This window comes from Taudactylus pleione, unplaced genomic scaffold, assembly GCF_031769625.1.
Source record: "Taudactylus pleione unplaced genomic scaffold, aTauple2 ptg000290l, whole genome shotgun sequence".
NCBI lineage: Eukaryota > Metazoa > Chordata > Amphibia > Anura > Myobatrachidae > Taudactylus > Taudactylus pleione.
The window spans coordinates 5,733,633-5,760,405 of NW_028284692.1; the positions used below are offsets into that span (position 1 = coordinate 5,733,633).

At 43.7% G+C, this 26,773-nt stretch overlaps 1 protein-coding gene across 1 annotated transcript in view; it reads right to left on the bottom strand.

Moving 5' to 3' along the window:
* Positions 1-26,773, bottom strand: part of LOC148511851 (polycystin-1-like) — a 157,779-nt gene that overhangs the window by 75,117 nt on the left and 55,889 nt on the right. The window contains exons 15-22 of the mRNA XM_088482602.1: positions 14,597-14,737; positions 14,372-14,515; positions 13,599-13,881; positions 10,289-10,496; positions 9,723-9,879; positions 9,487-9,621; positions 9,258-9,396; positions 2,048-2,599 (exon numbers count right to left, since the gene is read on the bottom strand). Coding sequence (XP_088338728.1) covers positions 2,048-2,599; positions 9,258-9,396; positions 9,487-9,621; positions 9,723-9,879; positions 10,289-10,496; positions 13,599-13,881; positions 14,372-14,515; positions 14,597-14,737 — 1,759 coding nt within the window. The remainder of the gene's footprint in view (positions 1-2,047; positions 2,600-9,257; positions 9,397-9,486; positions 9,622-9,722; positions 9,880-10,288; positions 10,497-13,598; positions 13,882-14,371; positions 14,516-14,596; positions 14,738-26,773) is intronic.

Below are 26,773 nucleotides of genomic sequence, written 5' to 3' on the forward strand. Positions count from 1 at the left end.
ATTGTCCAATATATAGCCTAATGTGTATTGTGTACCCAGCCTTAGGGGTTCAAGGGCATACTGGATCTCAAAATAATTTCTCATTGTAGTGTAAAGGCTTATACACACTAGACGATGTGTGTATGAGCTGATATCAGCAGTGACGAGCCCGGTGGGGGTGGTAACATCGGTAAGTGTATACACACTTGTCGATGTCGGCCACCATGACGCGGGGGGGAGTGGGGCCTTGCTGCATTAGGCAGCATGGCATCGTTAACGATATTCCCAGATTTGGCTGCATGTGCAGCTGACTAGGGATATCGTTAACGACCCGCTGGAGCACGTAACGTCGAACATTCAGGGCATATTCATTGGATGATATGAACGATATTGTTATCGTTCATATCGTTTACTTTTATTGTCCAGTGTGTATACGGCCCTTTAGGAGATCTAAATTGTTACTGACCTTCCCTATCAATTACCATCTAATTAAATTATGTTTATGTATATATTTATAAAGAAATATATAGATATGTGAAATTAATCTTAACCTACATCAGCTCTCAATATGGCAATATATCTCTTTAAAAGCTTAGAGCTAGATTAAGGCTGTCCCACTCTTTGCAGATGTAGCAACTAATATTATGGTACAGAGAGAAAAGTTAACTGGAAACCCATAATAAGTAATTAGTAACCCAAGCAAATAGACACTATAAGATACGGAATACATATGAATTACCGCCAGACACAAGTCCGGCGGTTCAAATTCCCCGGCAGCGGCAGGCCAACACGGCTGAAAATCCTGATCGTCCGCAGGTAAGTATGTTCTAACCTAACCCCCCTAACCTTAACCCTCCTTAGGGGTGATTACCCTAACCTTCCCCCCAGTACCTAACCCTAATCCCCCCTCTATGTGCCTAGACCTAACCCCCCCTTCCCCGCCGCCTAAACCTAGGTCCCCCGAGGGGGTGCCTAACGCCCTAACCCTCCCTCCCCCTAGCCTAACCCTAACCTCCCGGGGGGGTGCCTATCCCTAAGTCCCCCCCGGGATCCCTAAACCTAACCCTCCCCCCCCCGCGGCTGTCCGCAGCGGCGCCCGGCATCACCTCGATCGGGATGCCAGGCGCCGGTAAAGTGACAGGCGTCTAGAATTAGGCACCTGTCTTTTATCCCTCGCCGGGATAAAGCAGTCGTTAAGCCGGCTGTCGGGCTTACGTGCGTCGGCTTCCCGATTGCATACCTAAGATACAGTGGGCAGGATATACTAAGCATCACATCCGCGATGTGGTACATCTCGTCTCTCATCGGGTACATACTGTGGTTGATTACCGTGGTATGTACTTAGAAATGCGAGTCACATAGAACTGTCCTTTGCTATGCCCCCAGATAGAGGGACTTCCGGGTTTATCACCCAGAAGTCCCTCTGGCGTCCTTCTGCGCATGCGCTGACAGCCGATTGGGGAGATGGGAGGAATCTGATTGTATTCCCCTCAGGGGGAGCGTCTCAGTAAGAAGCCCATAGGCATCTATTGGGTAACGCCACGTGAAGATGGTGTTTCTCCCCCGGGACGAAGCACCGAAATGCATCGCATTCCGGTGCTTAGTACATCTGAGAAATGCGGTAAAACCCCGTAAAATGGCATTTTGAAGGGTTTTACCGCATTTTTCACTTTAGTACAACTCGCTCAATATGTGCAAAAAAGACCTCATTTGAAAATCAGAAATGTCACAGCTTTCATTAGAATAGGTACATTTAATTGAATGTGGACAACTATAAGATGCTCGGCTGTGCACATATCAGCCAGTTACGGCACTACTGACATAGCAAGTTTTCCTGTGCACCTCAATTTGGTGTGAGGGAAAATTGCAATATTGATGGCTGCAATGTGCCATCATAGAGAATTGAATCGGCCCCATACAGTTTAAAATACAGTTGTTAAATTACATTGTTATACCCCTTATTTGCTTTGCTAGCAAATAAATGTATGGGGAACTTGCTATTATTTTGCTCAGCTAAGATAAACACGGCATTATTATAAATGTTTACATATCGTCACATTCTACTTACCATTCATTATAGTGATGTCAATGTACAAATGTGTTCCTGCAGATCTATGTGCCAGCTCAGTAGTTACTGTAATGTTGGCGCTCCCTCTTGGTGGTAGGAAGACGGATGTTGGTGTTAGAGTAATCTCTTTCTTGACAGGCATTCTCAATTGAATGGCAGCATCTGCTGGCAAGTCTTTCACTGGTACAGAATCACCCCTGAATGATGTGAATTCCAAAGCCACCAGCTGGGATGTCACAGAAATATTAGAGAGAAGTCCATCAGGGAAAGGGTTATTGTCCAGCTCTATAGTTACTTTTAGAAGTTCATGGTGACCTAACAAAGTATTTGGCAGAACATGCAGCTTGGAGACTTGGCTGAAGTCCGAAGGCGTTGAACACAGCAGGTGTTGAGGAAGAACTCTTGTTGCTTGTATTTTAACTCCAGGAACATGAATTATCAGAGGCTCCTCACCAGGCAAGCGTGACCTCCCAAGAGATACTGTCAAAGCCCGTGTCAGGTTAAAGGCAAAAAGAGAAAGATCTTCGGAATATGAGGAAGTCAAAGCACCACCTGAAAGATGTTTAATAATTTTTATTTTGTACAGTCTGTGTTTATTAAAGAAGTTAAAATAAATCAGCAAGTAAATATGTTAAAAAAGTTTGCATTAGAGTAGTACATGGATGTTTAGCCATAAGTAAACAACATACACAAAATTGTTTTTTTTTTTTTAATTAACCATATAATTACCTCCGTTCCCACTGCCCTGGGGTACAGTAACGAGCCGTGACGCTATAGGTGCTGGTTATACTCAGGGAAAGGGCCCTCACACTGTTTTGCACACCTGGCTACAGTCTGTTACCAGTTGGTTGGAGACACGGAGGGGGGATCTCCACAATGTGGATCTCCCCTCTATGGCTCCACCAGAACAGGCTGATAACTCCCAGTGCTAGTTACTCCAAAATCAGGGGTGACTCCAGGTTGGTTTTCCCCCTGATTTTTAAATCACTTTTTAAGCATCACATCAAGTTACAAATAATAATCCTAAAATATCAGAATATGTAAAAACAAAATAGGAAACGCGTAACATGTTCATAGTTGTTACAGAAATATACAATAATGTATATAAATGTGGCCATACATATGGCTAATACGCCCATAACCTTAAATAAATATCAAATACAATAACATCTTTTAAGTCAATATCCCAATAGGGCCCTTATTGGAGACAGGAGGAGCAAGAACCCAATTTGAAGTACAGTATCAAGGAATCAACTATCCAGTATTATGGGAGGATCACCCAACAACAGCCTGTTTTCATACCATTCTGTGCTTTTAAGGGACTGTCTAATTCGATCCTGAAAATTTGCTGGGAGAATAGAAATAAAACTTTCCCAGGAATCAAAAAAATTTGAAACCGACTTTTCTTTGTCCAACGTGGTTTCTAACCAATCCATTTGAAAAATATAGTGTAACTTTCCTTTAAACAAATTTAAAGAAGGAGGGGAAGGAAGCATCCATTCTTGCAGAATAGATTTACGGGCTGCTGCACTAATTGCCAGCAGGAGCTTTCTACAACCCCTGGAAACCCTCTGGCTCTCTGGGATAATTCCAAAGATCGCCCATTCCGCAGTGAACAGTAAATAGTTGACTAAATGTTTCCCCCTGATTTTAGGGTAGCCAGCACAGGGCTGTAAGCGCCAGTGCTAGTTGGAAAGATCACCACAAATTTGTTTTTGTTTAATTTTGCAATATATGGGTCCCAACTGTATCTTGGCAGGGGGGGTTTGATAAACAATTATAAAGTAATACATATGCAAAAGTGTTTTTTTTTTTAAATATTATTTATTTATTTTAAAACATGCAGAAGTGGGCTTGCTAAATCAATCTACCAAGCACGGCACAACAATCCGATACACACAGTAAGGACAGCTATACAGTTCCAAAGTAACCACAACCTAAGTGCTGCCCCTTTAAACCCTGCCTAACTAGAGCTTGCCAGCTCGTCTTCTAGCTGACGGGAAAGCTCTCCATGTGAGGGGGTAACTGGAGGGTGGGTGCCACAGGTCTATGTCCCACCTGGCCACCTATCCAAAAATATATGTATATACTGTATTGAGTCCCGGGCCTAATGCCCAGGGGCACTTTACATGCCCCTGGCCTGCCTACTGGAGGGCACTTGGGCATAATGCCCAAAGTTCCTTTCATTTATTAAAGCTCAAGTTCTTGCCTGCCTACTGGGGCTACAGAGGGAACATGGGCCTAATGCCCAAGGTTCCCTTATATGAGGAGGTCTCAGGCATTACAACCTACCTAAAAGTGAGCAATCAGTAATGACCTGGGCCTACTGCCCAGAGTCACTGTATTCAAGGGAATGACTGGGAATGACTGCAGTGGGGATCTTTGTTTTTAGCTCTTTCATCCACTACAGTGCTCCCCGGTCCTCAACTTCTTTCTTCTGTCGTTGGCCCGTTCTGGCCAGTAGCGCTGCCTCTTCTCCACTTCCAGCTGCCGCCGGGCATCTTCTTCCTTTACTGTCGCATCTTCTGGCCTCTTCGACGCCCACAGGAGCTCTTGCCACAACACCCATCTTTTTCTCTTCAAGAGTTCTTCTCTCCTCTGTCTCCACCGCTGGACTGGCTGTTCCCGCTCTGCAACATCTAATATAAGATGCAGCGAGTTGGCGGAGCTATGACACAGCTCGCTGCGATTGACTAGCCACTGGCGCCTCCTATTGGCTGCTGACCCGCGAGTCATGGTTGGCTTGCGGACCGTGCCAAATGCCCACCGCTTCAGCTGCTTGACCGGCGATGGGGCAGATATATTGTCCCAGTGCCTGCTGCCTATCATCTCACCCTATCTGTCACTGGGAGCAAAAACAATTTCCTAGCGCCGGCCACCTGCTGCTGCTGCTGCAGCTATACCGATGCTGGGATCAGACACTTGATCCCAGCACGGTCCGCCATGCACCTCTCCACAATGCAATGCGACTAAGACACAGCAGCAAACTGTGCTGATTAATTGATATGCTACGCTTGTATATCTGTGTGCGACTGAGTCTCTGAATCTTTATACAAGTTCCATTATGGTTCATATATACAGACTCAGGTACACACAGATAAACAAGTGTCGCATATCAAATTAATCAGCACAGTCTGCTGATGTATCCTATTCAAATTGCATTGCGATTTAGGCACATTTTCGGCAAAAAATTACACCTGACGCTAGCGGAGTAGCATGGTACATGGCGGCTTATTAATTCAAGTCTGAAAAGTGCCAGGAAGGGCTACATATATATATATATATATATATATATATATATATATATATTTATATATATACACACATATACAAATAGTTGAACCTGGACAAGTGGGACCTGTATTAGTGGGAAACCTCTATTGCTGGGACTAATTGTGAGGTCCCAGCATTTTTGCACCAAAAAACGACTGTTAGTGAGACTGTCAAACCTTTTTAATTGAGACTGATTTTTCTCTGTTATTAGGAATAATCACCTCTATAATTGAGACGATTGCTGCCTCTCTAAGTGAGATTAGTGCAGTTTATTAACCTCTGTAAATGAGATGACTGCCTTTAGAACCTCTATTACTGGGATTAGTATAGGTTTTGACAATTCTCTATGTCTGTACCTGGATTTACAGGGGAGAGAACCTCTATAGGTGAAAGAAACACTTCTTGAAACTGGATAAGTGGGATACCTCTAAGTGAGACTAAATGTGCCATCCCCAGAGAACCCACTTATCCAGATTCGACTGTCACTGTATATATATATATATATATATATATATATATATAACAATAGTGTGATTATTGCTAAATAGATCCCATTGACTGGATTTATCTTACCAATGAGATAGAAGTAATAGTCTGTCAGCTATTCGTAGATTGGTAAATCTGAAGGCGTTAAATTTATCTATTTCATAACCCTGGGGATTTCATTGCACAACTTGAAACACAAGACAAGAGTGATATTTACATAAGACTAAACAAGAAAAGTTCATAAAGTCAACTTGGATTATAAAAAGAACAAAGTTAACAGTTAATTGGAAACAATTTTGCAGGCGCCACTTTAAATAAACAGTTTTCAAAACTACTGAGTGCATTTGTGGATATTCCTCTTGTTATGTTGACATCGAGCGCTCATAGATTTCACAAGCACATTTTTGTTTTTGCCATTGGGCACATTCTCAAGGATCCTACCAACACTACCAGTGAGCAAAGACAATGGACGTGGAGTGGACAGAGGAATAGACTCAGAGACTACGTCACACTCACCAAGCTACAGTATGTAGTTTATATTCACTCTAATAGGATCCATGATAAATCTGACTTTTCTATTGTTAGTAAGAAGCTTTCATTTGTATCTACTACTATGCCCATTGCTTTTCGTATCCAGAGACAGTTAATAAATCCAAGCTGACAAGTATCTTCTGGAGAGTGAGGCCATTTGGGCAATAGATTATTTGTGTCCAGTGCTTTCCAGGCTTTGTACTGTGAAACCACTAAAAATATTTCAAAAGTTGCTTCATAGGACCTCAAGTGCTTCAAAATTATCTCAAGAATGGTTGGATCAGCATGGTGCTACTCATTATATGGTGTTATCCATACTGAGTATCCTATTATTCCCATTGCCACTTATTGTAATTATATTTTACGATCATATGTGCAAGTGATAACACAAAAAAGGTGGTGCTGAGAGTGGCGCTACTATCAAAGTCACCTTCAAATAAATACCTAAATTAAACAAATCAAGTTGTTTACGTTTCTTTATTACGGAGTGTGGTTTATATCCTCAATGGTTCTGTGTTTGCAACAATTTTCCATGTAAATAAAAAAAGGAACAACACAAAGTGTGAACCAGATCTCAAAGACGGTATAGTTAAAGTGGTATCAAGTTCTATCTAGAGCGTACCCCTACTCACATAACAGAGCAGGGGAAAACTCTTATTGAGGTTTCTTTAAAGCGGTACGATCCAAAAGAACAGGGATTGTACACAGGTGTTGTATAGAGGTGTTGATATCCATGATAAATCTGACTTTTCTATTGTTAGTAAGAAGCTTTCATTTGTATCTACTACTATGCCCATTGCTTTTCGTATCCAGAGACAGTTAATAAATCCAAGCTGACAAGTATCTTCTGGAGAGTGAGGCCATTTGGGCAATAGATTATTTGTGTCCAGTGCTTTCCAGGCTTTGTACTGTGAAACCACTAAAAATATTTCAAAAGTTGCTTCATAGGACCTCAAGTGCTTCAAAATTATCTCAAGAATGGTTGGATCAGCATGGTGCTACTCATTATATGGTGTTATCCATACTGAATATCCTATTATTCCCATTGCCACTTATTGTAATTATATTTTACGATCATATGTGCAAGTGATAACACAAAAAAGGTGGTGCTGAGAGTGGCGCTACTATCAAAGTCACCTTCAAATAAATACCTAAATTAAACAAATCAAGTTGTTTACGTTTCTTTATTACGGAGTGTGGTTTATATCCTCAATGGTTCTGTGTTTGCAACAATTTTCCATGTAAATAAAAAAAGGAACAACACAAAGTGTGAACCAGATCTCAAAGACGGTATAGTTAAAGTGGTATCAAGTTCTATCTAGAGCGTACCCCTACTCACATAACAGAGCAGGGGAAAACTCTTATTGAGGTTTCTTTAAAGCGGTACTATCCAAAAGAACAGGGATTGTACACAGGTGTTGTATAGAGGTGTTGATATCGTACCTCACTTACATTCATAAACAGGGACACATGTACATAACGGTATCTTTATAGCTGATTTACTGTAATACGTTGATGCTCTACAGAGGTGCTGAGGGCATACCAACAATATCAACACCTCTATACAACACCTGCATACAGTCCCTGTAACACCACCATTTCTGTGTTATTTATGCTCTGTTGGATCTTTGGGAATGATCCTAAGGTGCTGATCAGGCAGCAATTGTCTTAAAGTGAAGCGCCCCAAATCCCCTTAATTTTTTCCTATAACTATGTGCAAGTGATGCCTACTTACAGACCAGCAATTACACATTTCCTTCCTTAACAATGCTGTATACACTTATCATCCAATGGTATCCTTGCAGCATGGACATTTTTAGCTTGTAAACCGTCATTCTAAACAATGCCCAACTGTGCCCTAATTCCTGGATACTGGGGGGGGGGGGTGGAGGATCATTATTAGGAAGTCAGGACGTTCCATCAGTTGTTTTGTACTATTAAATATATGGCCACTAACTAATTTCTGAGATTTGTTAAGAGATTTTGCCCAAGTTCAAGGACAAAGATGGCCCCGAATTGGATTTGCAAATGGGTCAAAAATCAAAATATTCAACATAGTTTAGTCCACACTGACTAATATTCTAAGTTTCAGATTAGTCGGTGCCAAATCAGTCTGCTACACGTACCTCCCTCTCTTTCTATACAACAGGGGACATACAGTAACTGTCCCTTTTTATAGGACTACACTATTTCTATATAACTAGGGACACTTATTTATTTCTATTCCAATGGGGGCTGTACTTCAACATTTATTATGGGACACTTTCAGATGCTAGAGCTTGTAGTGCTACAGGCACCAGAATGCAATGACAGTCATGGTCTGTGAAGACATGAAATGACCAGGGGTACCAGGATAGGCCCAGTGCTAAATTGTGCTTACTTGTCATCCATAGGTTCAGTTATGTGGTTTGTACTTCTCTTTATCCACATATTTACATTAAATTGACTATAAATAATTTGATTTGGTGCTAGACCACCAACCTGAGGCACCCCTGCAAGTGTCCGGAGGCACCCCAGGGTGCCAGGGCACACAGTTTGGGAACCACTGATGTAGGATGTAGTCAGCTGGGCTCTTATAAAATATGATGGAGGGTTTTGTTTTCTAACTATATCTTTTCATGTTCTGTTAGAAAAGATATCTAATAAAACAACCAGTTTGGGCTACTTTGTCTGAGTGAAACATGTCTTTTTATGTTTTTACTAAAAAGCAGCAGTGGCCATGTGAGTTGGCACACCACTACAGCCTTTATACTTGCCAGGTTTAAATATAGGTATTGTGATTTTATAATTGGGGAGTTGATGCACTTGGATGTGTGGCCTGGACTTTAGATCATAAAACTTTAAAGCATATCAAAGCACCAAAACCCACGAGGTTATCAATGGCTGCACTTTAGTACGTTTCCCTGTTATTGCCTCCTACCTAGCAGAGTCAGTATGTTTTGCTGAATGTCATCCTCAGTTTTTTGTCCCCTGTTGCCTTCCACAGTCAGCACATGGATCATTTTCTCTGTGACTTCCAGGACTTTGCGCCATATTTTAGTATCCATCTCATGATGGTCCTTAAGAGGAGATAATAAGACACACTGTTACATGGGCACAAGGCATTGCTACAAAGGACTATACAGACAATATCTTACTTGTACACATACCATGCATTGCATCAGAGCTGCACTGACAGCAGCTACCTCCCACAGATTGGAGAGATTAACAGAAGACACCGCCTGTGTTACATTGTTACGTATATGCACATGATGAGTGTGCTCCCTGTCTGTCCCATTATTATCCTGTATAAAGATGTAAAAATGGAAGACTTGTGTTACATAAAGAGCATTGCTTGGTACAACCACTTTTAGTATGTCCTTATGTCTTTCTCCTTGTTTCTCACCAGGTTGAGAGCAGTGACCATTTCCAGGGCAAGCTGCAGCACTAATGGGGTGTCTCCCACAACCCGCATGTGCTCCAACATTGATTCACTGTGATTCCACAACCACTGTGTCATGGAGACACCAGGGGAGAGGGACGGCATCAAGACTGATAGAGTGCTGTACAGAGAGGGAGAAAAGGACAGAATGGGGAGTTGCAGAGACAGATTAATGTGTGACGGAGTTTTAGCACTATGACCATCCCACATAATAGGTCCATCATTCCTGCAAATCCAAACAACGCCAAAAACACTTATTTTTGTAAAGCAAAAACAGCTAAATTAATTTTACTCAAAAAATTAAACAATGAAGACTATGAAAATATTAGCTATTGGTACTGTATGGAAATGTTTTAAGGGAAATGTATAATTCATTTATTATGACCAAAGAAGAAAGTGACCAATATATTATAGTATATTATATACAGTATATTGTAGTTCTCAGCTCCAGACCCATATGTCCCATATGTCCAGTACAGAGAGAACAGAGTGCAAATTTGAAAGCACATGGGAAGCCTCACCACCCTCACCGATTTATTGCCAGCGTCCGCCCTCCCTGCATATCTTCAACTTCCACGTACACTTTAATGTCTCCAACGTCACTGCCTGCAGGAGCCCGCACACTGTGCCAGCTCCTCAATCCACGATATAAATATAGCTTCTGACAACCCCCGGCAGAGCAGATCTGAACTGACAGGACGTAGAATAGCTGTATGCCCATATCTGGATCCCTCCATCCTGGCAGAAAAAGATTCATAATGATTACATAATGCGACCGAGTTGAAGGCAGGTCTGCTTTGTGGACATATCTGGAGTGTTTGACAATGTGCATGATCTGAGCTGAGCATATGCAGCTATGGTTGATACTTAGTCTTACACTATTCAGTCGCATTTACACTTGCGGGTAAATGGGCGTAACTGGGTAGTAATGGGGCGTTTATACTTGGGTATAGTTTAGATAGGACGTGCTAATAGAATTGCGGGTTATGTAGAGTTGTGCGTATGCAAACATACACCTGTTTACAGATGGATCTCTTGCACTAGGTATAGGATTCAGGCAAGTGTCCACTATGTAACAAAGTGCATGGATAGGGGCAGTGTGGTAACAGAGGTACTTACAACTCTGCTTATGGGCATATATTAGTATTTTTTCTTCATGCAGGCAAATCGGGTGTAATTACAGTCAACTTGGCTTTCAATTCTGTATCAGCCCAAATATGTGCAGGTCACAAAACCCTATTATATTAGATATATTGAAAAGCCTTAGGACAGACAACAAATTGATTGTAAAATATCTAACTGTCATATCTCCTAGTAAAATCTTTTGGTCTGATATCAATTCTAGGGGCCTAGTAATCAAGCTGTTTCTTACACAAAATTATGCAGAAACTGCAGTTTCTGCATAATTTTATGTAGTGTACCTATGTACTAAAAGTACTTAGCAGGAGAATCTCCAGCAAAGTGCTAATTAGCGCTGCAAATCGCAGTCCCCATTATTATCAATGGGGACTACGATCTAACCCCTATGTACTAAACTCCAAAAAACAAAGCTTTTCAGAGTTTAGCCATGGTACTGTAGTTTACACCATCTTCAGATGGTGTAAACTGCTTTGAGCCTATGGAAGCAGCAGGGACAGGAGAAGCCCCTGGCCTGGCTCCAAAAGCTGAAACTGTGTGCATGTGCATTGTCAGCTTCCCCCGGGGAAGTCTTTCACTTCTGTGAAAGACTTCCACAATTTGCCGAGGATATAACTCACAGGGACAGCGGTTACCGCAACCTCTGTCCCTGCGAGTTCCCCTTTGTACATAGCGGAGATATTTTCATTAAAAATGACAATTTCCCCTGCGAATTGGACCGATAATAATCGCAGCAGTACCGCGATTATTAGTACATAGACCTCTTAATTACCATTTGTCAGGTCAGTTTATGATATATATTGTGTAACTCTAATAGGGGGATTGGGTCTAAAAAATGTGTAAAGTGTTATGAGATATTGTTAAATTGCACATGGCTAATGAAGATGTAGACACCATAAATAAATGTATTTATGGCTGGTGCATCCAGTGGCGTAACTATAAATCTTGCTCCCCCCTGCCAAAAGTTTGTGAGCCCCCCTCCACAATGGCATTTTGATCAAATTAATACAGGGCCGTTGATATGCAATAGGGGTCCCAGAGCAAAAGTTAAAAATGTGCCCCCACCCCCTTAGACAGTTTACAGTATTTGTCATTTTTCCTCGTTATAGTAATGCCCCTTACACATTATGCCACACACTGTAATGCCCCTTACACATTATGCCACACACTGTAATGCCTATTACCCCCAAAGGGTTGCTGCTAGATCCTATGTGGAGAAAGAACCTCTGTGACATTACAGTCACATGACCGCTGCAGGAGGGCCAGATCACTCCTATGTTACCATCCACGTGGGCATAGAGGGGGAATACATTTTTGTGGCGAGCACAGCGAGCCACTGTGCCCGAAGCGTGGCGAGCGTAGCAAGCCCATGAGGGGACAGTTTTAGACCCTCGTTATCATCCTTGCCCCTCCCCCTTTGATGACAGGTCACGTGTGTGACGTCACTGGTCCCTTGGAGCTGTGTAGTCTAGACCTAACCATTACCAAAGTGCCACTTACATATTTGCCCCACAGTAAGGCTTCTAAATAATTTTAAATTACCTGCCCATTGTCAGGGGTCTCATGCTCGTTGCCAATGGATTCACGCTTGTTGCCAGAGGTTTCATTTTTGTTGCCAGGGGTTTCACGCTCATTGCCAGGGGTTTCAAGCTCGTTGCCAGGGGTTCTATGCTCGTTGCCAGGAAATCTATGCTCGTTGCCAGGGGATTCATGCATGTTATCAGGGTTCGTTACTCGTTGACAGTGGTTTCACGCTCATTGCCAGGGTTTTCAAGCTCGTTGCCAGGGGTTCTATGCTCGTTGCCAGGGGACCTATGCTTGTTGCCAGGGGTTTCACACTCGTTGCCAGGGGTTCTATGCTCATTGCCAGGGGTTCCATACTCGTTGCCAGGGGTTTCACATTCGTTGCCAGGGGTTTCAAGCTTGTTGCCAGGGGTTTCACACTCATTGCCAGGGGTTCTATGCTAGTTGCCAGGGGATCTATGCCTGTTGCCAGGGGTTTCACACTCGTTGCCAGGGGTTCTATGCTTGTTGCCATGGGTTTCACGCTCGTTGCCAAGGGTTTCACGCTTATTGCCAAGGGTTTCATGCCCATTGTCAGGGGTTCTATGCTCGTTGCCAGGGGTTCTAAGTTCATTGCCAGGGGCTCTATGATCGTTGCCAGGGGTTCTATGCTCATTGCCAGGGGTTTTACGGGAGAAGCTGCAGCTTTTTGCATCTTCTCCCGGCAGCGCCAGCATTCCCGGCGCTATGTGCTTGCCTAACAGATGCTAGAGGTCCAGGAGCATCTGTCTCCTCGTAGGCAGTGGCCATTTTTGGATGGCTGTTTTCAGCAGATTCCAATACGGGCGGCTAGTCCCGCATGGAATCTGTAGCCCCCAAGCCACCTCGCCCCACAAGCCTCCGCGCCCCCAAGCCACCGCGGGGCCTACAGGGGCAGTAGTTACGCCACTGGGTGCATCCCTACACTATTTTTCACAGTACATCTACATTACTCACTACTGCGAAAGGTTCACTTCCTTTTACAGCGTGTGAACCCTCCTACACACATTACTGTTCTGACTGCACAGCTAGCAGAAATCTTGTGGGAAAAACTATTTTTTTTCTAAAATACCACAGTCCTAGCTGACAAATACTGTGTTTTACATGTTAAGACCATTACTATATCTAGCTTGTAAATAAAGTATGCATGCGACTACTTACCTGTGCAGTTATATTCCAGAGGAGTCTCAAGCCATAATATAGTGCTCCGGGGAAACAGTGAGCAGTGCCCCCCAGTGGGAGGGTTATTTGGCTGTAGGACTATTCTGCCTTCTCCCCAACCTGGCTCCTTCTGATGAGTAACATGCAGGGTGAATGTGTAGCTCAGATTATCCTGCAGAGCTCCTTTCCTAATCACAAGTTCACGTTTTGTGGAGCCAGTGGTGGTTTTGTGCATGTCCAGGGCCAGAAGATGTCCATCTGAACCAGTGGCGCTCCAAATGAACTGCAATGTAGGTTAGATAGTGGGAAATAGTGTGCAGGCATAGCTGCGTTTGCTCAAACCATACAACTGAAAAAGGTAATGTGTCTGAAATACCGCTGTCTGTTATGTACTAAAAACAATAAATTATTTCCATTTGTGCCCGGGTTCTGTTTTCCTGGTGTAAGTAATGGTGAGGTGAATCAGGTCACCACTAATATGTTATTTTGTTTTGTTTAGCTGCTCTCTTCTTTTTGTAATTGTGCAACTCTTCATTATTGCTATTTGTACTTTTCTTCATTCGCTATATGGCTCCCTCCACGTCGTTATATATATCCCGTTTTGTAATCCATGTATGATGTCACTGGCAGGGAACACTCTAAGTCATGTGCAAGGGTATAAGTTTTACTTAATACATTATTTGTAAACCCATATTTGCAATCTCACCCATTTGTGCAGATATGTTGTCGATATGTAATGTAAATGAATAATATAAATACTAATCATCTCTTACCAAAGTGTCATTATTGCAGGCACCGCATTCACCGTGTAAAATCACAGGAACATTATATATATGGCTTATCTGAGCGGAAGATGATAAATAACAAGTAATGCACTGAACATAGACCGGCAATACTTGACCACTATGGAGCGTAACCTGTGAAGGGTGAGAAAAGTTTAACAACACCGACAAAATAAAGACAATTCAGTGTAAAATGGAGCCGTAGATTAGACTTACTATCTGCTTGGCTGTTGCCAGCTCTCTTCCTGGCTTACGCACAGACAGGGTGAAGATGTATGAGGTATTGGCACAAAGTGCAGACCAAATAACTGAAACTTTTGAGAGACCAGGCAAGGAGGGTAATGAGCAGGAACAATTCTGAAAAACGTAAAAAAATTATGTTTCTGTAACTCTTTTATCTATATACACAAGACACTGTGCTCCCTGTACCTCTGTTGTCTCTGACTGCAGTCAAATACATTTACATTTTATCGCACCTGTGGTGGAGTACATCCATCCTGTACCGCTGACTTTCATATATTATGTCTATAAGATTATCCGATTTCATGGCATCAAAATTAATTTATACTGGAATTCTCATCACTGAGCAATATACAATACTCTGTCATGCCAAATAAAAAACACCTAATGGCCTGATTATGAATCGGATGCAACCGCGTCAGTGTCCGGTTCCTTTTGCCAGTCGCATGCCTGAGATTTTATGCAAATGCCGCTATAAAGCCTTTCCCTGGTGTGCGGCCATGAGTCCAAGGACCTCATTCAGAGGCAGTTGGAGGATGCAAGTGGTCGCTCAGAAACTGGGCGGCCACTTGAATCCTGACCGCCCGCCTCTGTTGCGGTCGTTAGGCTGTGGGTTAACACCCACAGCTCTAACGACCGCTCCGGTGATGATCGCGATGGTCAGAGACCATCGCGACCATCGGGGCTTACGACGAGACCCTAGGGTAGGGTCTCACTTGTCGTAAGCCCCGGAGAACTTCTGGCTCTGTCAGAGCCGGAAGCTCTCCACTGACATCACTAGTGGCATCGTTTGGGCTGCCACCCCCCTGGGCCGCCTTCCAAACAGGGCGAGCTGTCAATCAACATCGACAGCTCGCCCCCTTTGGATCGAGACCCGCTACGACCGGCGCTGTCGGTTATAGCGGGTCTCATGCATGCGCACGACGGCGCCAGCGCCGTCGTGCGCATGCTCTGTGGGGGGCCATCGACCCGGTCCGAGTGCATCGGCGCTAACGACCCGGTCTGAATGACCCCCCAAATGTGCAAAGCTTGACACTTTCACTGCCCATAGACGGTGAAATACAGATTGGTGCGTCTTTTTCCATCTGAGTATGGCCTCTTATGTGAGTGTATAAGAAGAATCTGTGTACACCATACTTACCTACTCTCCCGGAATAGCTGGGAGGCTGCCGAAAATCGGGTGGCGCTCCAGATCACCCAGAAAAGTGAGCAAATCTCCCGCACCTCCCTCTAGATGCCAGCATCCTCCCTCCCGGCCGCTCGCACCCCCCCTGTGGTCACCCATTTACAGAGCACAAGTGGGTGGCCTGGGGGGCAATGGTACGATTCAGGGAGTTAAAAATGGAGGGCGAAGGTGGTCTTGAATATAGAGGGTTGAGGGGAGGTTTTGCAGACCTAAAATACACAGAGGTAAGTATACTATTTTCTATTTATTCATGTATGTTATGATATTGGGGTGAGGATGGAAGTTCTGCCACTACTTTTGCCACTTCCTGATTTACATATGATAAAGCGGAAGCTGGCATGGCATTCTGCTCCTAATAAAATACAGAGGGCCTCATTTATAGTTGGATCTACTTCTATTTATGAGACATAAACATAGCAATGTCCAATCAGTGACCGCGTATGGTCTATCTGGTGGGTCTTTTTTATATGGGATTTTGCCCAAACCACCATAAATTAGCCATAAAACCACCGTAAAACCGCAGAAGCTATCTGGCCAATCAGAAGTCGTTGAAAATACAATGGACCTGATTTACTTCCGATCGGAACTGCGAATGCAATAACAATTACGCACGCAGTTCAACTGCGATAGTATGCTAATCCATTGGGATCGCTATTCCACCGCAGCACTACACAATGAAGCCCTCTTTACCTTACACACATCCATAATGTTTAGCAAGACTGTGAAACCATCTGTACAATCGAGTACCATCGCAACCTCACGCACATGTGCACAAGCCCTGACCTTACTCAGAAATTGCTAACTTCATCACACGCTATGATACCTCAGGCTGCGGAGGCATCACAGTGGATAATTTATAGATGCCTCTGCAATGGCGTTCAAATGCACTGGCACGCCGGCGTTTCCCCGACCAACCCCCGTCACCTCCCATAAACAACACTTCCTGTCAATCACTCTGCGATGGGTCTCCGTAGTCACTGCGATCGCACTCCTGATCGCAGTGGCTGGTTTGCGCATGCGCAGAACGCAACATTTGTCCGATTGTGTGCGTAATCACAGTTGCGAACGGTAATGAATCAGGCCCAATATTCTTAAAATCAGTGCAATCAGTATGAATAAGGAGGCAGATAACAATGATAAATCTATTTTTAAGAAAATACTATTTTATTATTATATTATAGGGAACACTGTTATTTCAGTTTATGAGGAACGCAATATTGTTTATTAATTATACACATACTTGCCTACTCTCTCGGAAAGTCCAGGAAGCTCCTGAAAATCTGATGGCAATCCCAGCCGCCCAGAAGAGTAGGCAAGTGTCCTGGAGCTGACCGCCACCTGCCCGCACGCACCCACTTACAGAGCAAAGGTGGGCAGTCTGGGGTAGGGAGAGATGACGCGGTTTGTGCTGATTAGCCTCATCGTAGCCCGGCCCCCCACTTTACAATGCCTGTAATATCGGCACTGTATAGTGACACGATCGTGCCACCACGCCCCCCGCGCCGTCCACCTATGCCGATGCCACGACCCCTACTGTGACATGTCAGTTGACCTGGTTGCCCCCTCCCGGATGGTGTAGCGAGGAAGTTGGAAAGTATGATTATAAGGGGCAATATTAATGCCTTGTTAATTGGTGTTAACAATCAGCGCTTCCCCATTCAATCCTGACAATGGCCCTCATTCAGACCCACTCGCAAGCGGGCGTACGTACAAAAATATTTAAATTCAATGGCTCGCTCGTATTTTCGTTCGCATCTAAAATTCCTCCCTAAACTCTGACGACCCCTCCTCTAACTAACGAGCGTACGAAATAGCGAGCGTACATCCCCGAAATGGCTTGAAAGGAACGCACGCACAAGTATAAACAGGAAGTGGCCTTGTCAGATGTCGATTACCTGCTCCTTTATTCTGCCTACCTCCATCAATCGTATCATGCCAATCAATGTATCAATTAGCTTAATTGTTTGTTTTTTTTCAACACAATGCAAGAAACTTTACTCTTGTCCATGTTTGTGTTTACCCGCAGAATACGTACGGATGAAACATTCGCTTTTATTGTTCAAAAAACATGTGAACCACAATTAAACAATTGTTCTATTGCTGTGGATCCCCGCATATTTCCCTGGGTTCATTTCTTTATTTAAATTTGCTTACGCATGTCACTGCATCAAGCCTATCATAACTCTCCAGAGATTTCTGGCCCTGTCGAACACATGACTCATACACTAACCAATAAAATTGCTCCTGTTAATTTCCAAAATACATTAGCCAATCAGAAAATTTTTACACACTTTATCAAAAATGATTTTTAAGAAAAACACCATTGCCATCATGAGAGCCTCCGCATTCACCAGGCGCGAGCTGCTGGTGCTTACGGAGGTCATGGATCGCCGGATCACCAGCCAACCTCAACCCATCACCAACCGGCAGAAGCGCTCCGCGTATGCGGAGGCACGGTCCCGCCTGCGGTCCTTCGGCTCACGCCGCAACATCGGGCAGCTGGAGCGCAGGTGGTCCGACCTGCAACGGCGAACGCCCCACTTGCTGGCATGCTTTCGCATGCAGATCGAGGAAAGTAAGTGTTATGTATTGTGGTTTTAATGTTTGTGTTTGTGGGGCAAACTGCGTGTGCATGTTTTCCTGTCTGTCCTATTTATTATTTGTACTCATATCTGCGTGTGCATGTTTTCCTGTCTGTCCTATTTATTATTTGTACTCATATCTGCGTGTGCATGTTTTCCTGTCTGTCCTATTTATTATTTGTACTCATATCTGCGTGTGCATGTTTTCCTGTCTGTCCTATTTATTATTTGTACTCATATCTGCGTGTGCATGTTTTCCCTCTATTTCTGATTTATTCATTCTACTCCTATTTGGCTTATTTTTTGGGTTGTTTTTTTTTTTTAGTTTTGGTCCCCGGATTTGTCCATAAACTAACCGCAATTTCTTTGACATATTTTAGGGGGACAGCCAAGACTCCGCCGTCACCGTCCGTCCAGACGGCGTTCCCGGCCACTATCCCCAACCCCCAGCCAACACTCCACCCCAAATCTTTCCCCTATTCCCCACTCCTCCCCATCCTTCCCAGACCCTCTCCCGGAAATGTCGGGCCTCCTTCCCCTCCGTCCCACTTCCCCCTCTCCTCCACCCACCCCTCTTCCAATTACCCCCTCCCCGGAGTCCATCATAACTCCTCCCCATTCTTTGGGGAATGACGGATCCTCCGAGGAGGATCATGGAGGCATTTCCGGAGCTCCCGTTTTGGCTCTCGGTATGTTTTTATTTTGTTTTTTTTTAAAGCACAAACTGTTTGTATGTAATCATGTGTCGTGCCTTTCTTCGTGTTTTTGTGGCTTGACTTTTGGTGATTTTGCAGTTTGCCTTTACCTCTTCCTGGTGATTTCAACATACACATATCACACCTGTGGGAATTTGTACATAGGCCTTGTATTTTTGGCAGCACCCCCTTTTTTTTTTTTTTTTAGGTTTAGGAGTGATTTCGTTGTGTTTTTGTTTTTTTAATGTGGATTCCCTATTGTTGTATTAACCCACACACTTTTCTCACCCACAGAGGAACAGAGGCGTCGGCAAGAGGTGGCGGATTGTGTTGGCCAGATGCGCCAACATGTAATTGGCATTCTTGTGGCCCTCGACCGGCTGTCTGGCCTCCTTCGCCAGTAGTTTTTTTATTTTTGTTAACTTTTCAAAATAAATTTATTCAGACAAATATACGTTCTGGCTCATTTTTTAAATCCAAAACCAAGATAGTTTAGCATGACATAAGTAGACTGTTCCTGCAAGGATTTCCCTTTTTTAAAAGTTAGATTGTGTTTTGTCTTTGTATGTCAAACAGACACAAGAAACACATAACAGTAACAATGTCATTTCCCTTTTTGGGTGTAGTGTCAATTACATATTTCTACATTTTACAGGTTCCTAGTTGGTGCGCAAGCTGCTTAGGCCAATCTTACAAATCCCAAGGTTGGGCCAGGCTTCCTTTTGGTGTGGGTTGGGAAGCTGAAAACATATTTCAGTTTAGCTCAACTGGCGTCAGTACTGGATTACCCCTTAGTCAAATGTAACTTGTGTTAACCTGGTTACACTTGCTGTTAACGTCCCAAAAAAGGAAGACCATTTCACTCTCCAAACATTTATTCACAACATAACAGAGAAAACAAAGTGGTCACTCCCAAAAAAAGAACACAGTGATAAATTCAAATACAACACATACCAAGAAATAATTAAATAAAAACAAAAAATCAAGAACTGGTTGACGAAGGACCATGCCAACATGATTCCACAAACATGGCGTTGCGATATGGGTTCCAGAATATATGCCCAAAAGGACCAGATCCAGGTTTGGTAAGGGTAGCAGGAAGTAGTGAGCGTTGGAGTGCCAAAGATTATGTGAACAAACAGAAGATGGTGAGAAAAAAACCACAAAATTAGATGTTCGCAAACAAACACAAACACATTAGGTATAAACACTGTAGTTTTGTTACAACTTACCTAAAAAATCTGGCCACCACATCATCGCGTATGGCCCCCCACATACTGACCTCCGACCAACCTCGGGGGGGCCATCCTCAGGTAAGGCATCCTCTGGCTGCATTGGGACACCACTCCTTATGGCAATGTTGTGAAATATCCCATAATTTTAGACACCATATCCGGCACATACATGAGCTCGACACCAGAGCGGTGGAGGCATCTGAATCGGCCTTTTAAAAGGCCGATACAGCGCTCCACCACTTGCCTGGTGGCTGTAAGTGCGGAATCATACGCACTTTGTGGCCCTGGTGTGGGAGCCAAATAAGGAGTGAGCAGCCAGGACATGCAAGGGTATCCACTGTCTCCTGTGAAAAAAAATAGACAACATCAGGAACACTGTGTATCAAGCTTAACATTGTTATGTACTAAAGGTCTCCACTTACCCAGAAGCCATGCATCACCAGCTTGTAGGTTGGTTAATTTCTGCCATATCCCTGATTGCCGGATGACGAAGGAGTCATGAGCACTTCCTGGTAATTTAGCATTCAGGGACAGGATCTGGAGGGAGGCATCACATACCACCATTACATTCAGGGAGTGATAGTGTTTACGGTTTCTAAATATTGCCTCCAGTCGTGCTGGAGGCTGAAGTGGTATGTGAGTACCATCCACAACCCCTATGATGTGTGGGAAGCCAGCTATTTGGTAAAAATTGGCCTTGGCCACACTAAGGGCACCCATATCCAAAGGCATTTTAATAAAATGATGGAGGTGCTTGAAAAGTGCCTCCATCACTGCCCTCAGGATCCGGGAAAAGGAGGATTGGGAGATGCCCGCCACTATTCCCACCGTTGTTTGAAACGATCCTGAGGCACAGAAATGTAACACCGCCATAAATTGCGTCAGTGGTGGTATTGCTGTTGGACTGTCAATTTGCCGCTCAAGATCACTTTCTATTAATGAGAGAGTGCCTATGATGATTTTGGGAGGTAGACGGTAGCATCTTAAAACCTCATCATCGGGCATTCCAAAAAGGGTGACACGTGTTCGAAATATCTGGGGCCTTGCATGCCTACGATGCCTACGCCTGGGACGAGTTTGAGGTTGGTCGTCTTCCGGGAGCAGGGCCAGAACAATTCGCCCCAGATCTACCTGAAATTCAAAGTTTACAATGTAAGGCTTTTGAGCCACCCCAAAAGTAACATAAAACAACTTAGCTTTATGATACCATCCATAGCTGCTTACATGCCGGGGTATTGTCATGATACGTATAAACTGTAAAAAAGCCAAAAATGAGACATCAAAAATTTAGAGGGTGATTTTATGTTTGTCAAATTGGTGCAAGCCAACACATAAAATAGGCGAAACACACATTTGGCCATCGATGAAAACGACATTGCACACCGTACGTCAAATAGGGGTCAAATGGACCCCAAAAATGGAAAAGGGAAAAGCAAAACTGGTTTACATGATGAATAAGCCTCGAAAAATGCGTTAATTATTTCGCAAATGCAAGTCACTACACCAACAGTCAAAAATGCGTTAATTAGTTCGCAAATGCAAGTCACTACACCAACAGTCAAAAATGCGTTAATTAGTTCGCAAATGCAAGTCACTACACCAACAGTCAAAAATGCGTTAATTAGTTCGCAAATGCAAGTCACTACACCAACAGTCAAAAATGCGTTAATTAGTTCGCAAATGCAAGTCACTACACCAACAGTCAAAAATGCGTTAATTAGTTCGCAAATGCAAGAAAAATAATGGACTTACCAAAATCGAATATATAAGATTTCCCTCAAAAAGGTCTTTGGGTCCGAAAGCCAAAACAAACTAAAATAGATGAAATTAGTGTTAAAAAAAAAATATCAAACAAAAAACCAGAAGTAGACACCAATTGGCCACAAATTAGACTGCACAAAACTTACCAAATCAGGAAACGATGGCAAAAAATAAACCAAAAAAATGCGAACGGAAAACCAAAACAACTGTAGCAAACCAAAAAAAATACAAACACCGCCAAATCCTCCAACCGCAAACAACCAAATCCAACCAACTTAACCGCCAACAATCCAACAACGCAACCTCGACTCCACACACACCAAGCCATAAATAGTGTTTATTTTCCCGCACAAATTAAGGATGAATCATAGGGACGCACAATCAATGATGCGGCCGCAAACTAAGGACGCATGTATAAATACGTCACGAAATCACATTTAATTTCTGGTTGATTTCATTCTGGAAGCAGAGACATGGCTTCAGACCAGGGAAACAATGGCCAAAATTCCGGCGGTAAGGCCTTCATGCATTTTGTCTCAATGATTCTTTTAAAACATAATATTGTGCAAGTTGTGAAGTGGCTAAATCTGCATATTTACCCAAATAGGTGAGGAGGATGACATGGAAGAGACTGCTGGCCCCAGTCAACCCGCCAAAGCTGCCAAAAAAAAAAGGCAGCCACATTTCACAAGCAAGGAGATGGAGGTTTTGATCCAGAAGTGCGTTGACATCCTGCCCCAGGCAGCCAGGAATATGAGCCAAAGCCAGAAGTGGAGAATGTGGGAGGAGGTCGCCGTTGCTGTCAATAGGGTGGGTGATTATGTCCGTCTAGCCCGGGATGTCAAACGGCGGTAAGTAAACACTTTCCCATCCTATAAACAAACCCCATTGTAAAAAAAAGGATAATGGTTCCAATTTCATTCCACAGATGGGCAGACTTCAAATATCGTCTCAAGCAAAAACTTGCCGACAGGGCTAGGCATGCAAGGGGGACAGGTGGGGGTCCCACCCCTGTGTCATTGGAGTTGACAGACTTAGAAGAGCTGGCACAGGGGTGTGTGCAGGCTGTGGAGGTGTTTGGCGTGTCCAACATGGATACGGACATGCCAGACTTTGCGGCTCCTCATGTTGGCCAAGGTAAGTCTTGTGATGTCACCAACTCTGAAATGCTATTGTGCCAATATGTAGATTCTAATGTGAGTCTTTTCGCATTTTTCCTAACAGAGACAGAGGCGGATGAGTCTGCTCCAGAGGGGAGCCTTGGCCGCAGAATTTCTGCTGGCTCTGCAGGGGAGGAACCAGTACATCCGGCTGAGGACCCTGCAGAAGCCAGTCCAGGGCGTGCCCCCTCGCAGGCAGTGGGCCTCCTCACAGAACTCAATTTTAAATCGGATTTCCATACGGAGATTCTGCAGAGGATGGACGCCAGTCTGATACGGGTGGCTGAGGCCCTGGAGCAAAATGCTGCGGCCAACGTGACCATTGCTCAGGCCCTGGCGGAAAATACCAGGGCCAACATCCGCATCGCCGATGCCCTGGAGCAGCTCGTTCGCCAGCACATGGTGGAGCCGACCTCCCTTCCTGCCGGAACATCCGGATCCTCCACCTCTGGCACAACATCAGCCAATCCTCCAAATGTGCCTAGCCCTGTGCCTAGTCCAGAGGCCACAACATCTGCCTCTGGACAGGCCAGCCCGATGGCATCCCGGACCCGGTCTGGCGCCCACCCTCACCCAGCCAAACGGGCGAGAAAACGGTGACAGCAATGGCGACTTTTCCCACACTCCTTCTGTGCTTGGCTCATATTCCTTTCTGGTCAAAACTTCCCTCTCCTTTCTTGTGAAATGTTTTTAATTTTGGTATTTACGTTTATGTTACCAGTTATGGCTTTTTTTTTTTTTTTAACAAATATCTTTGCCACAAAAAAAAGGCAACAAAATATTAGGCCAATTTGTTTGTGTTTAAACAATAAATTTAAAACAAAAAACTGACATTGTATTGTGACATTATTGTACAAATGGGTTACATTTAATCCTGGCCCTAAAGGCAAAAACTGACCCTCTTAAAAAAAAAAAAAGGCCTCTTTAAGGAACGTTTAAAAAATCACATAGCGATGCAAATTCCACAGTAAACCAAAAAAAAGGGGAGCTAATTAAAACATGATGACATTATTGTTACAATAGGCCATAACCAACAAATTGTGGCCAAAATAAAACACCAAAAATGTACGCTAATTGATTGTGTAATCATGACATTAGCAGCTCTGATTTCCACCTGCGTACGCTTTTGTGCTATCCCAATAAACTGCTTTCCAAACACATACCAAGCCGGTTTTCAATCCAACACTAATTACTTTACTGACCAGCCGCGATTAATCACAGCACCATCGTTGAGTCCCGGGATGGAGGAGAAGGCCATCGCCAATGTGGTCGAGTAATCCTGACCCTAAGCTGTGCGAGCATTTTGAAGGGAAAGCGGATGTTCCAGTGACGTATGAGACGGTCCGAACACATTTGACGTTCGCATCTGCTAATGTATGTACGCCCCAAAAACGCCTCGCCACGCCTGCGTTTTTTCATCTCCACCCCCGTCAACACCCAAAAACGCCCTGTTCTGTCAATCACATTTGACATGTCACTTCCTGTACGCTATTTTAGGAACGAGAGAAAAAAAGCTCGCAATCTGCCGTACGCACATGCGCAGTGTAACACCGACGCATGCGCGGTTAGTCAACATCGGAACGCAACGAGCGTACTGTTGTTAACGTGCGGCTCTGAATGAGGGCCTATGTCTCCAAGTGACCTGTCAGCTTGCACTTGCAGGAGCGCCAAGAGTGGAGGAGCAGGTACCAACTACCCGGTGGGGGCTTCCCATAGCACTTACCTGTTAGCAGCCCAGTACATGCTGCTGTGTGCTGGGCTGCAGTGGGAGACCAGGGAGACTGCTTGATGCTGCTGAGCAGCAGCAGCAGTCTCCTCTCCTCTGCCTGGAGGGGAGCGATCACACTGTGCGTCACCCTACTATAGAGTAACCCCCCTGGCTGGTTCAGCCCAGTGCTGGTTATTGGAGAATAGGGGGATCCCCACACAGGCTGGTCTGGTTATTGAATTTGGGAAGGGGAGGTACGCACATACTGATTTGTGCAGTGCTTCGGGCAAAAACTCAGCTCACAAGCAGATCTAATTTTTTTAACTATTCAGCTGCAATGTTTCTGCAGCTTCTATCGGGTTTACAAACCCGACAGTTAGTAAATACAGGGCTTTTACTGCTGTCTATTAAAAGTATTCCACTTTTGTTCTGATGGTCTAATGCTGTCTTTTGTTATCTTAAGTTGGCTTTTCATGCAATTTTAAGAAAAACCCTAAATGTACGCTTAGTAAATTTACCGCTGAGTCTTCAACAGATTTCTTATTTAGCAGGGACATCATTCTTCAAACACATATTTGTTTCACTTAAAAACAGTCAGTTGTACCCTTACTTAAAAACAGTTAAGCTGGCCACACACACAGCGATATTATACCCGATCTATCTGATTCTGACACATTAGAACGACAGATCGTGTAAAATATGGCCAAATTGAGAGTAAATCGTGAGTCCCCACTCACGATCATGATGCGATGCGCGTCCCCGCTGGTCGCACATCGCATCGTCAGATCTGCCGTGCAGTAAGGAAGTTTTGACAATCTAGGAGGCGATGCACTGTAAAAGTCTGGATGCAGGAGAGATCGTATGAAGATTGGACACCAAATTGTGTGCAGATCGTGTAGAGATCGTGTGCAGAGCTGCCGGGGAGACTTTCAAGGGAAATCGTACACATCGGCTCATCGTGTGCAGATCGCTATGCGTGTGGGTACCTTAAGTTTGTACCCTTCATACAAGAACATCTTGATTATTAACTGTCTTTATAGACTGTTTTATACATTAAAACACCTTAAACGTTTAAAATGATCCATGTAGGTATTATTAATTTCCTAACTTCACATGGAGCTAAGGAGCAGAAAAGAAACATTTAGTTAAATCAAGTGGTCATCTTAGAGTTGGTCATATATAAGTTTTCAATTGCTGGTTTTCCTAAATCCAAATCCTAAATCCAATCAAGGAAATCACCAAACAGTAAAGAGGTATATTTACTAAAGTGCAGGTTTTTAGCAATGGAGATGTTGCCCACAGCAACCAATCAGATTCTACTTAACATTTAACTAGCACCTTTTAGAAGATAATAACTAGAATCAGATTCTAGTTATTATCTTCTAAAAGGTGCTAGTTAAATGTCCACTTCTAAAACCCGTACTTTAATACCCCTAATTCCGTATTAGTAATTGCATGGTAGAATACTTGAAGAATCGAATGTAATCATTTTGCAAACCTGTCTACTCCCTTATAGTCTCTCCTACCACTTACTCTACAGTGCTATAACGCTTTTTTGCTATTCAGCAAAGCAAAAAGCGTCAAATTACTAAAAAAATATTTACTTTATATAACGCCATCTCAGAATTTCCCGAAAACTCCCGGAATAGAGAGACATTTTCCCATAACTCCTTGCAGCATCTTGAAACTCCGCCCAGTCAAGCACATAAATATAAAAGTATACAGACTAATATAAAGCCATGTGCACATGTAAATCAATTGGACAGTTTTGACAAGCTCTAGTTGGAATTACTCATTGGCGGTCACCACAAAGCAGGGACGGAGAC